Source organism: Engystomops pustulosus, chromosome 3, assembly GCF_040894005.1.
Source record: "Engystomops pustulosus chromosome 3, aEngPut4.maternal, whole genome shotgun sequence".
NCBI classification, from domain to species: domain Eukaryota; kingdom Metazoa; phylum Chordata; class Amphibia; order Anura; family Leptodactylidae; genus Engystomops; species Engystomops pustulosus.
In genome coordinates, this window is record NC_092413.1 from 18,998,785 (window position 1) to 19,019,094 (window position 20,310).

The 20,310-nt window shown below is 45.3% G+C and overlaps 2 protein-coding genes across 2 annotated transcripts in view; one reads left to right on the forward strand and one right to left on the reverse strand.

Annotated features, from left to right (window-relative positions):
* Positions 1–20,310, reverse strand: part of SYT14 (synaptotagmin 14) — a 117,629-nt gene that overhangs the window by 91,783 nt on the left and 5,536 nt on the right. The window contains exon 2 of the mRNA XM_072140231.1: positions 9,995–10,042. Within this exon, the coding sequence (XP_071996332.1) occupies positions 9,995–10,042 (48 nt within the window). The remainder of the gene's footprint in view (positions 1–9,994; positions 10,043–20,310) is intronic.
* Positions 1–20,310, forward strand: part of LOC140121060 (uncharacterized) — a 325,444-nt gene that overhangs the window by 986 nt on the left and 304,148 nt on the right. The window lies entirely within an intron of this gene.

The following is a 20,310-nucleotide window of genomic DNA, read 5'->3' on the forward strand; positions in this document are numbered from 1 at the left end:
ATGAAATGCTCTGCAGCAGCGCCCCAGTAATAAAATGCCCTTCCGCAGGGCCCCCCGGTAATGAAATGCCCCGTGCAGCCTGCCCTAGTAATGAAATGCCCCGTGCAGCCTGCCCTAGTAATGAAATGCCCTGTGCAGCCTGCCCTAGTAATGAAATGCCCCGTGCAGCCTACCATAGTAATGAAATGCCTTGCAGCCTGCCCTAGTAATGAAATGCCCCGTGCAGCCTGCCCTAGTAATGAAATGCCCTGTGCAGCCTGCCCTAGTAATGAAATGCCCCGTGCAGCCTGTCCTCGTAATGAAATGCCCCTTGCAGCCTGCCCTAGTAATGAAATGCCCCGTGCAGCCTACCCTAGTAATGAAATGCCCCGTGCAGCCTACCCTAGTAATGAAATGCCCCTTGCAGCCTGCCCTAGTAATGAAATGCCCCGACACAGCCTGCCCTAGTAATGAAATGCCCCGTGCAGCCTGCCCTAGTAATGAAATGCCCCGTGCAGCCTGCCCTAGTAATGAAATGCCCTGTGCAGCCTGCCCTAGTAATGAAATGCCCCGTGCAGCCTGTCCTCGTAATGAAATGCCCCTTGCAGCCTGCCCTAGTAATGAAATGCCCCGTGCAGCCTACCCTAGTAATGAAATGCCCCGTGCAGCCTACCCTAGTAATGAAATGCCCCTTGCAGCCTGCCCTAGTAATGAAATGCCCCGTGCAGCCTACCATAGTAATGAAATGCCTTGCAGCCTGCCCTAGTAATGAAATGCCCCGTGCAGCCTGCCCTAGTAATGAAATGCCCCGTGCAGCCTGCCCTAGTAATGAAATGCCCTGTGCAGCCTGCCCTAGTAATGAAATGCCCCGTGCAGCCTGTCCTCGTAATGAAATGCCCCTTGCAGCCTGCCCTAGTAATGAAATGCCCCGTGCAGCCTACCCTAGTAATGAAATGCCCCGTGCAGCCTACCCTAGTAATGAAATGCCCCTTGCAGCCTGCCCTAGTAATGAAATGCCCCGTGCAGCCTACCATAGTAATGAAATGCCTTGCAGCCTGCCCTAGTAATGAAATGCCCCGTGCAGCCTGCCCTAGTAATGAAATGCCCCGTGCAGCCTGCCCTAGTAATGAAATGCCCCGTGCAGCCTGCCCTAGTAATGAAATGCCCTGTGCAGCCTGCCCTAGTAATGAAATGCCCCGTGCAGCCTACCATAGTAATGAAATGCCTTGCAGCCTGCCCTAGTAATGAAATGCCCCGTGCAGCCTGCCCTAGTAATGAAATGCCCTGTGCAGCCTGCCCTAGTAATGAAATGCCCCGTGCAGCCTGTCCTCGTAATGAAATGCCCCTTGCAGCCTGCCCTAGTAATGAAATGCCCCGTGCAGCCTACCCTAGTAATGAAATGCCCCGTGCAGCCTACCCTAGTAATGAAATGCCCCTTGCAGCCTGCCCTAGTAATGAAATGCCCCGACACAGCCTGCCCTAGTAATGAAATGCCCCGTGCAGCCTGCCCTAGTAATGAAATGCCCCGTGCAGCCTGCCCTAGTAATGAAATGCCCTGTGCAGCCTGCCCTAGTAATGAAATGCCCCGTGCAGCCTGTCCTCGTAATGAAATGCCCCTTGCAGCCTGCCCTAGTAATGAAATGCCCCGTGCAGCCTACCCTAGTAATGAAATGCCCCGTGCAGCCTACCCTAGTAATGAAATGCCCCTTGCAGCCTGCCCTAGTAATGAAATGCCCCGTGCAGCCTACCATAGTAATGAAATGCCTTGCAGCCTGCCCTAGTAATGAAATGCCCCGTGCAGCCTGCCCTAGTAATGAAATGCCCCGTGCAGCCTGCCCTAGTAATGAAATGCCCTGTGCAGCCTGCCCTAGTAATGAAATGCCCCGTGCAGCCTGTCCTCGTAATGAAATGCCCCTTGCAGCCTGCCCTAGTAATGAAATGCCCCGTGCAGCCTACCCTAGTAATGAAATGCCCCGTGCAGCCTACCCTAGTAATGAAATGCCCCTTGCAGCCTGCCCTAGTAATGAAATGCCCCGTGCAGCCTACCATAGTAATGAAATGCCTTGCAGCCTGCCCTAGTAATGAAATGCCCCGTGCAGCCTGCCCTAGTAATGAAATGCCCCGTGCAGCCTACCCTAGTAATGAAATGCCCTGTGCAGCCTACCCTAGTAATGAAATGCCCCGTGCAGCCTACCCTAGTAATGAAATGCCCCTTGCAGCCTGCCCTAGTAATGAAATGCCCCGTGCAGCCTACCCTAGTAATGAAATGCCTTGCAGCAGCACCCACAGTAATGAAATGCCCCGTGCAGCCTACCCACAGTAATGAAATGCCATGCAGCAGCGCACCCCCCCCCCCCAGGAAATAAATGTCCCGTAAAACATCCCCCAGTAATAAAATACCCCATACATCCTGCCCTAGTAATGAAATGCCCTGCAGCTCCCCTCATTGTATAAAATAATTAACGTAAGTACTTACCCACGCTCCCTGTGGCTCCTCTTCCTTCTCTTCTTCATGTCTATCAGGGCAGACAGATACGCGTCCATGTGCTCGGCCCGTGCACACATTATGACGCGGCCATGTCGCTGCTGATGATGTCATAGTCTGTCTCTGATAGACATGGAAATATGAGAGAAGAGAAGCTGCGGGGAGCGTCAGGAGGATAAGTATATAAGTTTATTATTTTATACATCTGAGGATAAAAAAATAACTACACCCATTTTGTCCATCCACAGCGGTGGTGATGGTAGGTGCCACCCTGGAAAGGACATAAAGACGAGGTAAGTACGGTACTAGTTACTTTCTTATTTTTACACCACCAAGAACAATAATAATACAGGCGGTCCCCTACTTAAGAGCACCCGACTTACATACGACCCCTAGTTACAAACGGACCTCTGGATGTTGGTAAGTTACTGTACTTTAGTCCTAGGCTACAATAATCAGCTGTAACAGTTATCACAGGCAGAGCCGGATCATCATTGGCGCTAATGGAGCGCCAGCGCCTGGCCCCCGGATCCGGATTTATTGGTTGGGGGCCCCGGCCTGGCGCTTCAATAGCGCCGATGCTCAAGCTCCTGCAGGGGCCCCGGCGTGCCCCGACACTCGCCTCGGCAATCGGGCAGGTGCCTCCGTCCGTCCGGACAGGAAGCTCCTGCCCGTCACTGTATAGTGCTCGATGCGGCCGTTTCCGGCCGCTCGAGCACTATTACTGGAGCGATATGGCCGGAAGACAACCCCGGCGCACATCGCTCCATGAACTAGGATGCGCGGCCGTGTGATGACGTTATCACGCGGCCGCGCACCCTTTCCTGTAGGGCCGCGGCAAGAGGAAAGAAGACTCGGGACCCGAGGTGAGTATAAGGTTTTATTTTTTTTTAAATCAAACAGCAGTAAAAACATGGGGGACGAAATATTTAAAATAATTAATTGGGGGTGGGCATCATATTAGTTAATTGTGTGTGTGGCAGCATATTAAATAATTAATTATGTGGGGGCAGCATATTAAATAGATCACTGTGGTGGGCAGCGTATTAAATAGTTAATTATGGGGGGGCAGCATATTAAATAATTAATTGTGTGGCTGGCAGCATATTAAATAGTTAATTATGGGGGGCAGCATATTTAATAGTTAATTGTGTTTGTGTGTGAGGGGTACAATATTAGCTCTGAGGCTTACATGTACGGCGCAGAAGTGTGGGACCTGTATGAAGAAGGCTCACGTGCTGAGCCCTCTCCATACAGCAGTGGGGTTTGCTGCATACTGCAGCAAACATCCACCGCTAATACCCGCGATTAGTGCTAGTGCCTACAGTGGGTATTAACCCTTCTGATGCTGCCGCCAACATTTAAAGGACGGTGGCACATTGGCGCCACCATCTTTGTTCCCGTCGTTACTCGCTCCCTGGGACGTCATCGGGGGGCAGCGATCGGTTGCCATGATAGCATTGGGTCTTCGTCAGACCCAAGGCTGCATGGCATCTGCAGTTTCGTCACAATGTGCCAGTGGCTCATTGTAATGAATACTGTGTAATAATTGCATATACTGCAATATAGTAGTACTGTAGTATATAGTAGGAACGATCAGACCATCTAGGGTTAAAGTACTCTAAAAAAATAGTAAACTATTTTTAGAACTGATACTAATTTATTAAACAGTAAAAATCACAAACACGTTAGGTATGGCCATGTCTCAAAATGTCCGATCTATCAAAATATAAAAATGGTCATTGCTGGTGTTGAACCACATAACTGAAAATGGCGCCCAAATGTCCGAAACGCAACTTTGACACCATTTTACGTAACATAAAAAATGTGATAAAAACTGATCAAAAGGTCTCACAGTCCTCAAAATGGTAGCAATGAAAACGTCAGCTCATCCCACCAAAAATAACTCCTCACGTATCTCAGTACCATATATACTCAAGTATAAGCCAACCCTTATATAGCCAACACCTGCCCCTGATATAGCCTTCCCCCGTATACAACTTTCCTTTGCCTCCACAGGTCTTCTCTTGTTCCGTCGGCAGCGTGTACAGACCTGCCGCTGCCGATGGAAGAAGAGAAGACATGCGGGGGCGCTGGAAAGGTGAGTTTTGACTTTTTTTTCCTTGACTCGAGTATAAGCCTTGAGTATATACGATATGAAAAAGTTATTAGCGTCAGACAAAACCCCTTTTTTTCTTGATGAGGTTTTAATTTTTTCAAATGTATTAAAACTCAATAAAACCTCTATAAATGTATTTTCCCTGTGATCTTACTGAACCAAAGAGTGAAGTGCAAAAAAATACATTTGGGGGCCCAGTATATTACATAATTAATGGACGGGGGGGGGGGGGGGCAGTATATTAAATAACTAAATGGGGGGGGCAGTATATTAAATAATTACTTGAGGGGCCAGCCTCTAAAATGTGGCACCCCAGTATATTAGAAAGGGCCATAAATAGGTAGGTTAATTCATTAAAGGGGGTAATATATAAATTAAGTAATGGGGGAAACATATATTGTGTAATTAGGGGGTGACATATATAATTAGGGGTACAGTATCACTCAGGGTCTGTAGTATAGTAATATATGCAGGGGACACAGAGGTTTAATTATGGGGTATATTTGGGGGGGCATATTTCTGTTATCCAGGTGGCATTATAATGTGAGTAACTGTGGTATTTTTATGTGCAAAGTGTGGGGCATGTGCTGCCAGGAGCAGAAGACATCTGGTGGAAAATTCTTCAGCCATAAGTTACATCGATTCTGGCCCTGAAGGAGAAGACATGTCAACTGTGAGGTACTAGATGCCACTTCTACCTGTGTCAGATCAGTATTGTACTCACTGACTAACCTTCTAGTGTGAGACATCTCTCAGCTTGTACTGTACATGTCCTGTTATACTCCTAGTGTCTATAGTGCGCCAGCATTGGGGTGTGGGGTTATTGTCATCAATTATTGTTATGGTTTTCACCATTTTCTTATTGATAATGTTGGTGCTGTGACTTCACTGTTGTGTATTAACCCCCTGTACTGTGACATCACTGTGTGTGTAACCGCCCCCTGTGCTGTAACATCACTGTTGTGCATTAACCCCCTGTACTGTGACATCACTGTGTGTGTAACCGCCCCCTGTGCTGTAACATCACTGTTGTGCATTAACCCCCTGTGCTGTGACATCACTGTGTGTGTATCAGCCCCCTGAATTGTGACAGCACTGCATGTGTAACAGCCCCCTGTGCTGTGACATCACTGTTGTGCATTAACCCCCTGTGCTGTGACATCACTGTTGTGTATTAACCCCCTGTGCTGTGACATCACTGTGTTTGTGTATTGACCCCCTGTGCTGGGACATCACTGTGTGTGTTTACCAGCCCCCTGTGCTGTGACATCACTGTTGTGTATTAATCCCCTGTGCTGTGACATCACTGTGTGTGTGTGTGTATCAACCCCCTGTGCTGGGACATCACTGTGTGTGTATCAGCCCCCTTTGCTGTGACATCACTGTTGTGTATTAACCCCCTGTGCTGTGACATCACTGTGTGTGTGTATCTGCCCTCTGTACTGTGACAGCATTGTGTGTGTATAAACACCCTGTGCTAGGACATCACTGTGTGTATGTATTAATCCCCTGTGCTATCACTGTGTGTGTGCGTATGTGTGTATTAATCCGCTGTGACATCACTGTGTGTGTATTAACAACTGTGCCTAATAAATTCATAAGGGGAGGACCTACCTAATGATTTATTAAAGGAGAGTCCTGCCTAATGAAATGCTAAGGGGGAGACCTACCTAATGAAGTACTATGGGGGGAACCTGCATAATGGGTTATGTACAGTGTGGTCACTGTTAGTATAGTCAGTTGTGTGGTGAGAGGTATATATGATATATGTAGGGGAGAGTATGGTCAGTTGTGGTGTGAGGGGTATATATGATATATGTGGGGGCACAGTGTGGTCAGTTGTGGTGTGAGGGGTATATATGATATATGTGGGGGCACAGTGTGGTCAGTTGTGTGGTGAGAGGTATATATGATATATGTGGGGACACAGTGTGGTCAGTTGTGGTGTGAGGGGTATATATGATATATGTGGAGGCACAGTGTGGTCAGGTGTGGTGTGAGGGGTATATATGATATATGTGGGCTAAAGTGTGGTCAGTTGTGGTGTGAGGGGTATATATGATATATGTGGGGCACAGTGTGGTCAGTTGTGGTGTGAGGGGTATATATGATATATGCGGGGCACAGTGGGGTCAGTTGTGGTGTGAGGGTATATATAATATATGTGGGGGCACAGTGTGGTCAGTTTCGGTGTGAGGGGTATATATGATATATGTGGGGGCACAGTGTGGTGAGTTGTGGTGTGAGAGGTATATATGATATAAGTGGGAGCACAGTGGTCAGTTGTGGTGTGAGGGGTATATATGATATATGTGGGGGGCACAGTGTGGTCAGTTGTGGTGTGAGTGGTATATATGATATATGTGGGGGCACAGTGTGGTCAGTTGTGGTGTGAGGGGTATATATGATATATGTGAGGGCACAGTGTGGTCAGTTGTGGTGTGAGTGGTATATATGATATATGTGGGGGCACAGTGTGGTCAGTTGTGGTGTGAGGGGTATATATGATATATGTGGGGGCACAGTGTGGTCAGTTGTGGTTTGAGGGATATATATGATATATGTGGGGGCACAGTGTGGTCAGTTGTGGTGTGAGGGGTATATATGATATATGTAGGGGTACAGTGTGGTCAGTGGTGGTGTGAGGGGTATATATGATATATGTAGGGGTACAGTGTGGTCAGTGGTGGTGTGAGGGTCAGGTGTGAGGTGCATATAGGATGATGCCAACCATGTCTGTTTTATAAACCCGCAGAGAGTCATGGCTGGAAGAAGTCTCCTGGAAGATCAGACAGAAGGGAGGAGACAACATCAGGGACGTCACCTGTAAGTCATTGGATGACACTGCAGCCTCTGTGCAGGACTGGTATCTACTACTATTTGCTGGTACATACTGGTCTGTGTGTAGGTTATCATATAGTATCGCAGTATTATTCGGTCATTATGTAGTGGTGATAATCATGATGTAAAGTTATTATTTGGGCCCTGTACAGCAGTATCATTAGTGATATTGCCCGCTGCTTGGTGGTGTTTGTATTATAACAATATGGCGGTAAAGATCATCAGTAAATGGAGTTTATAGTTAGTAAATTATTGGTAATACCGGTCATGTTGTGGTAATCCTATGGGTCAGTTTCGAGGGATCATTTGCAAATTGTAGCGCTATTGTTTGGAATATTGGTCTTATGGTAGTATTTATTTGGTAACAGTATTGTGGTATCATTATTCGGTAATAGTATGGTGGTAGTATTTTTTAGTTTGTCATGGACCAAAATTGGAAATGGTTTAGTAAGGGTAGGAATTTATCTAAAACTAAAGATTCCTTTCTTTCTAATATCTTTAGAGCTTTGGAACTGTGTAACTATGTGATATCTTTTTACATATATTGTTGTGCGAGGGGGCCCCACGTCGGCTGCAGAGCTGGGGGGCCCCATCCTAAATGAGGTGCTCCATACCGCTGGGACACTTAATCTGGCCCTGATCACAGGTGTCTATAATGAAGCTTTAGTGTTACTCCTGGTTCCAACATTTTTAAAATTCAATTGTCACAGACACCAAATAAATATTTAGCTGGGGTTACAATTATAAAATATACAGTTCCGACTTACATACAAATTCAACTTAAGAACAAACCTCCGGAACCGATCTTGTACGTAACCCGGGGACTGTCTGCACAAAATAGGAAGTAAAAGTGAAAAAAAAAAATCACTGTGACCTCAAGGCCGTAAACTGTGGTGGAAAATACGAATACAGGCAGTCCCCAGACAAAAAAAATTTTTTTGCCCCAGTGACAATTGGAGTTTAAACATTTTTTGCTGTAATGGGACCAAGGATTATCAATAAAGCTTCATTACAGACACATTACAGCCGATCATTGCAGCCTGGGACTATAGTAACATCCAGAGAGGTCAGAAGGCTCCATCTGTAACTATGGGTTGTCTATAATTCGGCTGTCCTTAAGTAGGGGACCGCCTGTAATAAAATGGCCCAATAAACAAAAAATTCCATCTCAAAGTTCCCCCATCAATACAGGGTCAGACATTTGCTCATAATTCCAGGAAAAAAAATAATAAAATCTGTAATATTTTCCAGACGTCAAAATGAATATGATTTGGCTTTGGTCGGTCAAGGTTGGAGGAACACGGAGATCTTTTCTGTTTAGTTGCAGAGTGTTACGCATCATATGGTCCTTTTATAATCCTACGGTTCATTACACAAAGCAGAATGTACTACTCAGCTTTTATCAAAGACTCCAAACCACTCCCTGAAAAAGGCAGCGCGAACAGTCCAGTCCATTAGGCATAACGAAAAGAAAAGGCACCGCAGCGGGAGGGGAGCGCAGCACAAATTTTACAAGCCGTGGGAGATCTTCAGGCATACGATACATAATTAAGGACAAAGGAGGAACTTTTTTTTTTTTTTTTTCCCAAGAACAGCTGTAACCTGTATTTTTCCTCTGTGCACGGCCCACTGGGCAGGAAAAGCGTAAAAATGGTAGACGAAATATCATCTTCTATCCCAAAAACTTTCCTATTTGTTGGCCGAAGTTGGATACGACGATCCCTATTTGTCATGATGTCACCCAATGACACAAAAAGTTACAGACAGACATGCAGGGAGAGTCAAGAATAGAAGGGGGGGGGGATTCACCTACAAAGCATCCTGTGAAAATATGTGGGGTCCTGCAGGCCATGGGGGCCGCACACTTTGGTTGGGTAGAGGTTCGCCCAGACCGATTGTTTAAAAAAACAGCCGTTTCGGGAACCAAAGAAGAGTGGCATCTTCCCCCTTGGTATGTTAAGTTCTCTACCTTTCTGCTCCCAAAATATCAAATATCAAGAGGTGGGGGTGAATTGACACACAGAGGAGAAGGAGGAAAAGGAGGAGAGATGGACCATTCTGCTCGGTGTCCCTTCAATGGGTGGAGTGTTCAAAAAATTCCAAAAAGTTTGAACTTGCGATATAATTGGTCTGACTTCTTGGGTTTCCCCCCAATCCAGAAGTTCCTTACAATGTAACCTAGGGGCCCTGACAGTGATCCCCAGCCACCCCATCAGTATGAGGACCTCCCAGAAACCCCCTGTTCTTTTGACCAATCGTTTTATATAGAGCAGCACGGTGGCTTAGTGGTTAGCATTACAGCCTTGCAGCGCTGGGGTCCTGGGTTCAAGTCCCAGGGCCAACATCTGCAAAGAGTTTGTATGTTCTCTCCGTGTTTGCGTGGGTTTCCTCCCACACTCCAAAACATACTGGTAGGATGATTAGATTGTGAGCCCCATGGGGACAGGGACCGATTCGGCAAACTCTGTGCAGCGCTGTGTGCGCTATATAAATAAAGAATTATTATTTATATACAACATCCTTAGCGTTGTGTGTGTCCTCCATCTGTATACATTTAATGTGGTACTTACCTTTCCTGATGCAGATTAGTTCATGGACTCCACAAGTTCTCTCCCCACCTGCAAAATAAAGAGACAAAAAAAAAAAAAAACAGAAAGGGTTAATGTGTTATGTCCTCACATACTACCCTGGTAACTACTTAACAAAAGACAAAAAGAATTACTGTTCCCTTAAGGCACATCCGAAGCCCCATCCACCTTAGGTATCCACATGGTCACATAATTTTGCAGGCAGGATTAAGCCAATTCATTGGGCACTATGGGTCGGCGGTTCTTGGTAACAATCAGGATCTAACCTATCCCCTACTGTTCCACAGAAATCAGTGCTCGTAGTCTTGGTACCCAGCATGCTAATAAGGCTCTATATTGTCAGATAAGCGGTCATGAGACCAAAAAACGCCTGGAACTGCTCACCTAAAAAAGTAAAGAAAAGGGACACCTTCGTAGGACACCGATTTTGCAGGACCTTTAACACTTATTACACAGAAAGCTTCAACAACAACAACATGGAAAGTTCCCTGTGATGCACAGCTATGTGACGTGTTGACCATGGTGTTGGATCCAATCATTAAGAACCTGAAGGACAATCTATGCAGAATCTCTGTGTTGATAACTTTCGTACCACAAGAGATATTACAGATCTGATTGGGGCAATCAATTTCAGGTCTTTGGTGCTGCATCTTCCTATTAGGAAAACTTATCCTTGATCCAATATGACGACCATGTTCCCGACGTATCCTTAATATGGTGACCATGTTTCGGATATGACCTAAAAGATAGACTCCCTTCACCCATTACTTGCTGGGGTATCAGATACGAATTGTGTAGCTTTCGTTGTATAGACGTAATGAAGCCTGGAGGCGCCTGTACTGCAGCACTGTCATGTCTTAGGCTACATTCACACTAACGTGTGCCTGTCGTACCGTAGCACGGTGGTCACACGTCGGCACCCGGGAGAGGAGGGCGCTGCTCACCCCCCGCCCGTCTCCATAGAGAAACATGGGGCACATATGCTGCACCGTACCACTCCCGTACGACGCTGTGCACCCATTCCTGTCTATGGGGGACGTATATCCAACGTATATACGCCGGCCGTATATATGTCCCCCAAACAGCTGTATGAATGCAGTCTTACATGGTTTATCACAGCTGGAGTATATCCCTCCATGAAGCCTCAGAGTCCCCTTCCCCCTCGCTGTACTGAAATCCTGTGCGACTGTAATTATAACAATGCAAGAAATAGAAAAGTATGTGTTTATCGATCTCCCCTAAATCTATACCGTGTGATGACCTCATAAACTTTATGGGTCATTAGTCACCGCGAATGTCAGAGAAAATCCATAGCCGCACACTTACCTAGCCATTATTTAGGCTTTGCCTTCTTCTCTACGGATGATACATCACAGAACCGCTTCTGTTTTATATGTTATTTACATTATTTAAAGGAACAGTACAGAAAAAATGCACACAAGAGAAGAAGGGAAGGAGGGAAAAAGAGGGAGGGAAGGAGGGAAAAAGAGGGAAGGAGGGAAAAAGAGTGAAGGAGGGAAAAAGAGGGAGGGAAGGAGGGAAAAAAAAAGGAAGGAGGGAAGGAAGGAAGGAAAAACAGGGAGGGAAGGAGGGAAAATTAAGGAAGGAGGGAAAAAGAGGGAGGGAAGGAGGGAAAAAGAGGGAAGAAGGGAAGGGGGGAAAAAGAGCGAGGGAAGGAGGGAAAAAGAGGGGGCAGGAGGGAAAAAGAGGGAGGAAGGGAAGGAGGGAAAAAGAGGGAAGAAGGGAAGGAGGGAAAAAGAGGGAGGGAAGGAGGGAAAATGAGGGAAGGAGGGAAAAAGAGGGAGGGAAGGAAGGAAAAAGAGGGAAGGGAGAGAAGGAAGGAAGGAAGGGAGGAAAGAAAGAAAGAAATAAAGAAGTAAAAAGAAAATTGATAGGAAGAAGGAAGGAGAAAAAGAAGAAAGAAAGGAAGGAAAAATGGAAGAAAGGAGTGAAGGAAGGAAGGTAGTAAGTGAATGGAAAATGGAAGGAAAGTAGACAGAAGGATAGATAGATAGATAGATAGATAGATAGATAGATAGATAGATAGATAGATAGACAGATATGAAATAGATAGATATGAGATAGATAGATATGAGATAGATAGATAGATATGAGATAGATAGATAGATAGATATGAGATAGATAGATATGAGATAGATATGAGATAGATAGATAGATAGATAGATAGATAGATAGATATGAGATAGATAGATATGAGATAGATATGAGATAGATAGATAGATAGATAGATAGATAGATAGATATGAAATAGATAGATATGAGGTCGAAATTAGATAGTCAGTCCACAGAAGAGGCAGCACTCCAAAAATAAAATAAAAGGTTAGTGAAGTTTATTCCATGACGGGATGCAACGTTTCGGTGTTAAACCTTCTTCAAGTTTAAAGGAAACCTACCACTTCGGGTAGGGCTTATAAGCTGGACATGCCGTGCACCAGCTCAGGGTGAGCTGGTGCCGGTGCTTATCTCCGTTATGTTTTTAAACAGTTTGAAATTGTTTTAACAGTTTATTAATGTTTATATCCTTACTATCTTCCCCGCACCGGGGTCCGCGCTCGGCGCACCATGCGAGCTACCACTTCCTATTCAGATGCACGCACGGTCGCGCGCATGGTGCGCCGAGCGCGGACCCCGGTGCGGGGAAGATAGTAAGGATATAAACATTAATAAACTGTTAAAACACTTTCAAACTGTTTAAAAACATAACGGAGATAAGCGCCGGCACCAGCTCACCCTGAGCTGGTGCACGGCATGTCCAGCTTATAAGCCCTACCCGAAGTGGTAGGTTTCCTTTAACACTGAAACAAACGTCGTTCACGTGAATGAGCCGGCTCTTTTGTTCCCATCACTAATGTGGATGTGAAGTTTCAGTTCCCAACCATTCACTTCTAATGGCCTGTTCCTAGAAAACCCTTTCAGTTAAAGATGCACCTGTACTATAACTATAACCAAAATCCACTTATTTACCGCAAAATGCCAACATTGCATTTTAAGCAGTAACTTATTGCTACCTGCTCTTCAACATCTATCAATCGTATCGGCCCTTTGAGGCTACTAATACAGTTGAAAGAAGGAGGGCAAATTCCGACTATCATTGTAGCTTCTCACCAGGGTCTCTCTCTACAGTGAAAATGAAGGGTCCAGCAGGAGGACCTACGAAGACAATGCCGATTTGGTGAATTTGGTCCTGTTTGGTGAGCTCTGTCTTGGGGTCAATGGCCTGATTGCCCACAGAAAGGGCTCTGAGTGCCACCTCTGGCACCCGTGCCATAGGTTCGCCACCACTGCCCTATGGATAAGGATAAATGACATTCCAGCTAGTTATATTATGGCATTGGCCATGTTGGATGCTGAGAGTTGTAGTTGCAGAGCCTCAGGTAGCGCACTATTTATTTCCAGGCACCGGCCCTTCTGTCACAGCAGGTAATGGCCGGAGGCGAGTGTCTGCCTCTTCATGCATCCCCAGGACATATGCGCCAGTGGCTTCTTGTACCTTATCAGACGCACTACTCCTCCTATGCTCCCATATGAGCGGTGGGTTTGATGTCTATAACCGGAGAAGCCCTAATGAGGTGTTTATTTAGTCTCCATCTCCCTATTAAATGTGTATGAACCACAATTCAAGAGGAAGATGTCTCCGGGGAGGGCATGTGACAGGCGTACGGGAGACAAACAATGTAGTGCCATCTGTGACTACAGCACATAGGCCTCTGCCATGACACTGCGATGCCCATAGGACCGTGTCTCCAAACTGTGCGCCTCACATCTGAGACCCAGGGTTCATACAGTCAATGGAAGTCCGCAGCACACTTACAGCCGCTCAGTACTCTCGGCCCTCACTACATACATCACAAAAATGGGACTGTGGAAGGTATCCCTGCATCCCAAGATGTCAATCTATCAAAACATAAAAATGATTATTCCCTGCTGTGGGCCTTTGTGACAGAAAAAACATCCAAAATGTCCGCGCCCCCACCTTATAACCATTTCACCACCCATAAAAGTGAATAAAAAGTGATCAATAAGTCATACAGTCCAGTCCCCAAAATGGTAGCAACGAAAACATCAGGTATTAAAAGATTACAAAACTCTAGCCTTGGTGTCTCCAATGCCATACCAACCCAAAGAATAAAGGAGAGCTGTCATTTCGACTTTAAATAAGAAACCCGGAACAAAATGGTGGAAGTTTGTGTGAGTTTTTTTTATCAATTTCACTGCATTAGAATTTTTTTTCCAACTTTCCAGTACAATGCATGGAATAATAAATGGCGCCACGAGGAAGTACAATTTGTCCTGCAGATAAAATACCTCACATGTCTCCGTAAACCGAAAAATAAAAAAAGTTACGGTTGTTGGAAGGTGGGGAGTAAAAATCGGAAACGCAAAAACCAAAAATAAGACTAAGGCCCCTTACAAACTCGCAGCGTGTTCTGGCTGGAACATCCGGCCCGAAAGCTAATAAGTGGAACTGAACTGAGCTTGTCCGTTCGGTTCTGGTATCAGCGTTCAGGCTGGAGTGTGATGGAAGTTGGGATTGGGACGCATCACACTCCTAAGTCATCACTTTATATTCATGTTGTGAGTGAAACTACTCTTAAAAATGACGTTATTAAACTGCAAAACTGCAATAAAGTCCTCAAAATTAACTTAAATGGGGGCGGATTTTTTTTCTATTTCACTTGGAATGATTCTGCGCTGCCATGGGGACTGTGACTCACTGACCCAGATGACTGGGCCAGGAAGAACGTAATCCCAGTATCGAACTCAAAGCACAACTCACATTTATAAATAGAAGTTTTCTTTCTTATTGAGAGAAGTATTCCAGCCTATAGGGGGCAGTATTATTACTAATAATTTGACATTTATTCGCCTGGTAATAAAAAAAAGGACAGACACTTTCGAGTCCTGGACTGGTTAATTGAATGGATTTTAGCAGATGCAAAATTCGGCCAATTTTGTGTTCGAAAAATCCATGAAAATCAGCTGATCCTAAAGTGACCCATTGATCAAATGTGCTGTTCCACAGCACAACCGCAGGTGACATGAAGTATTGCAACGAATCTATTAAAATGAACATGCTGGGTCCTCCACAGAGAGTGATAGTCTTAATATCCCCTCTCCTCTCTGTTCAATAGATTGAGGTCCTGAGCAGATTCCTTATTAACTTAGACATGTTGAATGATGGACCCCAATGATACCAACGGAGTCTAATACGGTCTGTTAGGTTTCGTCTTGGCGTTGATTAGATTAGATTTGATTAGAAATTTGATTTTTAAATCTTCGAAAAAGGCTCCCAAGAAGGTGGGAGCACATAGCCTACACCACACATCCCCTTTAAATAGATCCACACTCACAAAAAGTCCTATTCATCTGCTTTCAACCACAAAAACCCATCTCGATGTATGGCGCTGACTTTTCCTGCTGCGGCCTGCTGCAGACTAACAACACATCACAGAATTAGCCGTTTCCCTGTACACAAGACACAAAACAAACCGTTCCCCCCGTACATGGATGTCCTCCCTCGTCTTGGCTAATTTAATCTCCGCTGCCTTTCCCATCATTGTTTTCTTTTTCTCTTGCCATTTGCGATGGTTAACCCTTCCTGCATTCTGCGCTTTATTACAAAGGGTAACCTCGAGACTTCGCAAAATTTGGTGCCGCTTAAAGGGAACCTACCACCCCGAAACTACCAGGTAATCTTCGGCGCGCAGCTCCTGGTAGCTGCGCGCCCTCGTCCGGGTCCCCTGCGTTCTGCGCAGAACGCAGGCCTTCAGCTGCGCGGGCGCGGCTCCGGGGCCGGAACTACTGCGCATGCGCAGAAGGCCGAAGATGCCGAGGGAATCGGACGAGGGCGCGCCGAAGATTACCTGGTAGGCGGAGTAACGTGGCTACTGGGGCGTGGAGTAGCCGCGACTAGTAGCCTCATGTCCAGCTAGCCCACGCCCCAGTAGCCACATAAAAAAATTTGCATATACATGCAATAAAGTTTTCTAAAAGACACCCGGGACGTGAGGATTAGCCCAAAAAAGGGCTCTCCTCACGTCCCATCCATCCACCTGCCACCCCTTCAGGGTAGCCCTTTAAAGGAAACATGTCGGTGTCAATGGATTTGGCCTGGAGATACCAGGTGGTAAGGCGGTGGAGGGGTCCGGTGACTTGACACCTCACTTCCTTGTGTCCTATGTTGTGAGCATGCCCAGTGAAGTAAGGTTGTACTGACTTTGTGAAATACGCATACGCAATAGAACTTGTACCGCCAAACAATAGTAGCTCATGCACACGTGCCCACTTTTAAGGGACAGATATCTCACGTGGAGTACTCAACTATCTCTGGCAGTCCTTTAGAGAATGAAGGAAGATTTCAAGTGTACAAAGCATCCCTTGGTACCCGGAGTCGCGGCGTCACCAATCTGCAAGTCATAACCTATCCCTAGTAGTTCACCACTATCAGATCGATGAAGTTATGAGACTCGGCACCCTCACCAAAAAGCTGGTGGCCCTCACCTGCATGTTGTCCATCTATGGTATATAAAAAAATCTATACAGGCAGTCCCGGGGTTACGTATAAGATAGGTTCTGTAGGTTTGTTCTTAAGTTGAATTTGTATGTAAGTCGGAACTGTATATATTATTATTGTAACCCCAGACAAAAATTTTTTGGTCTCTGTGACAATTGGATTTTAAAAATGTTGGATTGTCATAAGAACCAGGATTATCAATAAATCTTAATTACAGACACCTGTGATAACTGTTTATTGTAGCCTAAGGATAAAGTACAGTAAATAACAAATTACTAGAGGTCCGTTTGTAACTAGGGGTCGTCTGTAAGTCAGGTGTTCTTAAGTAGGGGACCGCTTGTATATCTATTTTTATACCAAAAAGACAACATACAACACCAAAAGAATTAGAACCCGAACCAAAGTATTCCGAAAATCGCTTACTTTTCAACGGAGACTTGAACTTTGAGGCGTTAAATTTGGAATTACATGGGGCCTACTGAGACTACACTGTAAAGTCACTTTCCTACGGATAATCTTACACCATAAGATAGGAATTAGCAGAATACGCTTACAAGCCAATAATAGCGCTCACACCGCTAGACATTTTATTGGAAGGAATAAAAGTTTTACTTCAATCCTCGCCAGTAATTATGTAAATGTCTCCTAATGATTGTTTTACATGGCAGAAGCAATTATACGGGAATCAACAATTTAATACAGTGTGGGAAACGCATAAACCCATAGTATATGTCATGTTGTTATGTACCTGCTTCTTCTGGATTTCTGAAAATAACATTGATTTAGAAAATCATACTGTCTGATTTTTAAAGAATTTTTTCAAAAATTATGGTGGAAAATAAGTATTTGGTCACCTACAAACAAGCAAGATTTCAGGCTCTCACAGACCTGTAACCTCTTCTTTAAGAGGCTCTCACAGACCTGTAACCTCTTCTTTAAGAGGCTCTCACAGACCTGTAACCTCTTCTTTAAGAGGCTCTCACAGACCTGTAACCTCTTCTTTAAGAGGCTCTCACAGACCTGTAACCTCTTCTTTAAGAGGCTCTCACAGACCTGTAACCTCTTCTTTAAGAGGCTCTCACAGACCTGTAACCTCTTCTTTAAGAGGCTCTCACAGACCTGTAACCTCTTCTTTATGAGGCTCTCACATACCTGTAACCTCTTCTATAAGAGGCTCTCACAGACCTGTAACCTCTTCTTTATGAGGCTCTCACAGACCTGTAACCTCTTCTATAAGAGGCTCTCACAGACCTGTAACCTCTTCTTTATGAGGCTCTCACATACCTGTAACCTCTTCTATAAGAGGCTCTCACAGACCTGTAACCTCTTCTTTATGAGGCTCTCACAGACCTGTAACCTCTTCTTTAAGAGGCTCTTACAGACCTGTAACCTCTTCTTTAAGAGGCTCTCACATACCTGTAACCTCTTCTTTAAGAGGCTCTCACAGACCTGTAACCTCTTCTTTAAGAGGCTCTCACAGACCTGTAACCTCTTCTTTAAGAGGCTCTCACATACCTGTAACCTCTTCTTTAAGAGGCTCTCACAGACCTGTAACCTCTTCTTTAAGAGGCTCTCACAGACCTGTAACCTCTTCTTTAAGAGGCTCTCACAGACCTGTAACCTCTTCTTTAAGAGGCTCTCACAGACCTGTAACCTCTTCTTTAAGAGGCTCTCACAGACCTGTAACCTCTTCTTTAAGAGGCTCCTCTGTCCTCCACTCGAGACAGTAGCCTTTATTATGTTGGTCCCAGCTTTCTGCAGGTCATTCACAAGGTCCCCTGGGTTTTTGCTCACCGTTCTTGTGATTATTTTGACCCCAAGGGGGGAGATCTTGCGTGGAGCCCCTGATGGAGGTAGATTACCAGTGGTCTTTTATGTCTTCTAGTTATTGCTCCCACAGTTGAGTTCTTCACACCAAGCTCCCTGCCTATTGCAGATTCCGTCTTCCCAGCCTGGTGCAGGTCTACAAGGTCTACAAGCGTCGAAGCGCTTTTTAATCTTCACCATAGTGGAGTTTGGAGAGTGACTGGACAGGTGTCTTTTATACTGATAAGATCTAACAGGAGCCATTACTACAGGTAACACACTCAGCCGCCAGGGACTCCGATCCTGCAGAGAGGGCTGAGTTGCATCCAGAGAACACTTACAATGAAGCATGGGGGGTGGCAACGTCATAGAGAGGGGCTGTTTCTCTGTGAAAAGACAAGGACAACTAGTCCATGTACATGAAAGAATGAATGGGGCATGTATTGTGAGATTTTGAGTGCGAACCTCGCTCCATCAGCAAGGGCAGCAAGATGAAACGTGGCCTGGTCTTTCAGAATGACAATGATCCCCATCACACCACCAGGACAATGAGGGAGCCGCTTCATAAGAAACATTTAAAGGTCCTGTAGTGGCCTCGCCAGTCTCTACATCTGAACCCCATAGAAAGCCTTTGGAGGGAGTAGAAACTCTGTGTTGCCCAGCGACAACCCAAAAACAGGAATGGGCCAACATACCAGCAACAGTGTGTACCTACCTTGTGAAGACTTACAGAACACGTTTGACCTTTGCCAACAAAGGATGAATGTCAAAATATTGACAAGAACTTTTGTTATTGACCAAATACTTATTTTCCACCAAAATTTTCTAATAAATTCTTTAAAAATCAGACAATGTGATTTTCTGGATTTGTTTTCACATTTTGTCTATCTTACTTGTTCTTCTACATATGATGTCATTACAGGCCTCTCTCTTTATAGGCTGCGTCCACACATTCGTTTTTCAGATGCAGTTTTTGAAGCCAAAAGCAGATACAGGCGGTCCCCTACTTAAGGACACCCGACTTACAGACAACCCATAGTTACAGACAGACCACTCTGACCTCTTGTGAAGCTTTCTGAATACTTTACTATAGCCCCAGACTGCAATGATCAGCTGTCAGGTGTCTGTAATGAAGCTTTATTGATAATCTTTGGTCCCATTACAGCAAAAAATGTTTAAACTCCAATTGTCACTGGGGCCAAAATTTTTTTTTGTCTGGATCTACAATGATAAAATATACAGTTTCGACTTACATACAAATTCAACTTAAGAACAAACCTCCGGACCCTATCTTGTACGTAACCGCAACCGTAACCGTAACTGCAGACAAAATTTTCTTTTGCCCCAGTGACAATTGGATTTTCCAAATTTTGTGCTGTAATGGGAACAAGAATTATCAATAAAGCTTCATTACAGACACTTTCAGCTGATCATTGCAGCCTGGGACTAAAGTAACATCCAGAGAGGTCACCAGAGGTCACAGGAGGCAGAGGGGTCCGTCTGTAAGTAAGGTTTGCTTAAAGGGGTGTCCGAAAGTGAGAAAAAATAGCGAGGTGAGGGGCTGCATAAAAAAATTAACTTGTACTTACCTCATCCAGGGATCCCGGTGTCCCACAACATGGTCCCTATGTTGGGTGTCTCTGTTGGTTTACAGGGGCACAGATGCTCCGCTCCGACAGCTTCCAGGAGGCCGGGTGCCGGGTATCAGGAAGCTCTCGGAGCGGAGCTTCCGTGCCCCTTTAAACAAACAGTGAAACGGCATTGGAGGGACCGTGGCGCGGGAAACTGGGAGCAACATACGAGGCAAGTACAAGTTAATTCAATTTTTATGCAGCCCTCCCCGGCCACGTCGCAGATTTTTTACTTAATTTCGGACAACCCCTTTGAGTCAGCGACTTCCTGGAAATGCACAGGGCTCTGGGTTTACCTTCAGAGCCCAGGGATCAGCAGAACAAAC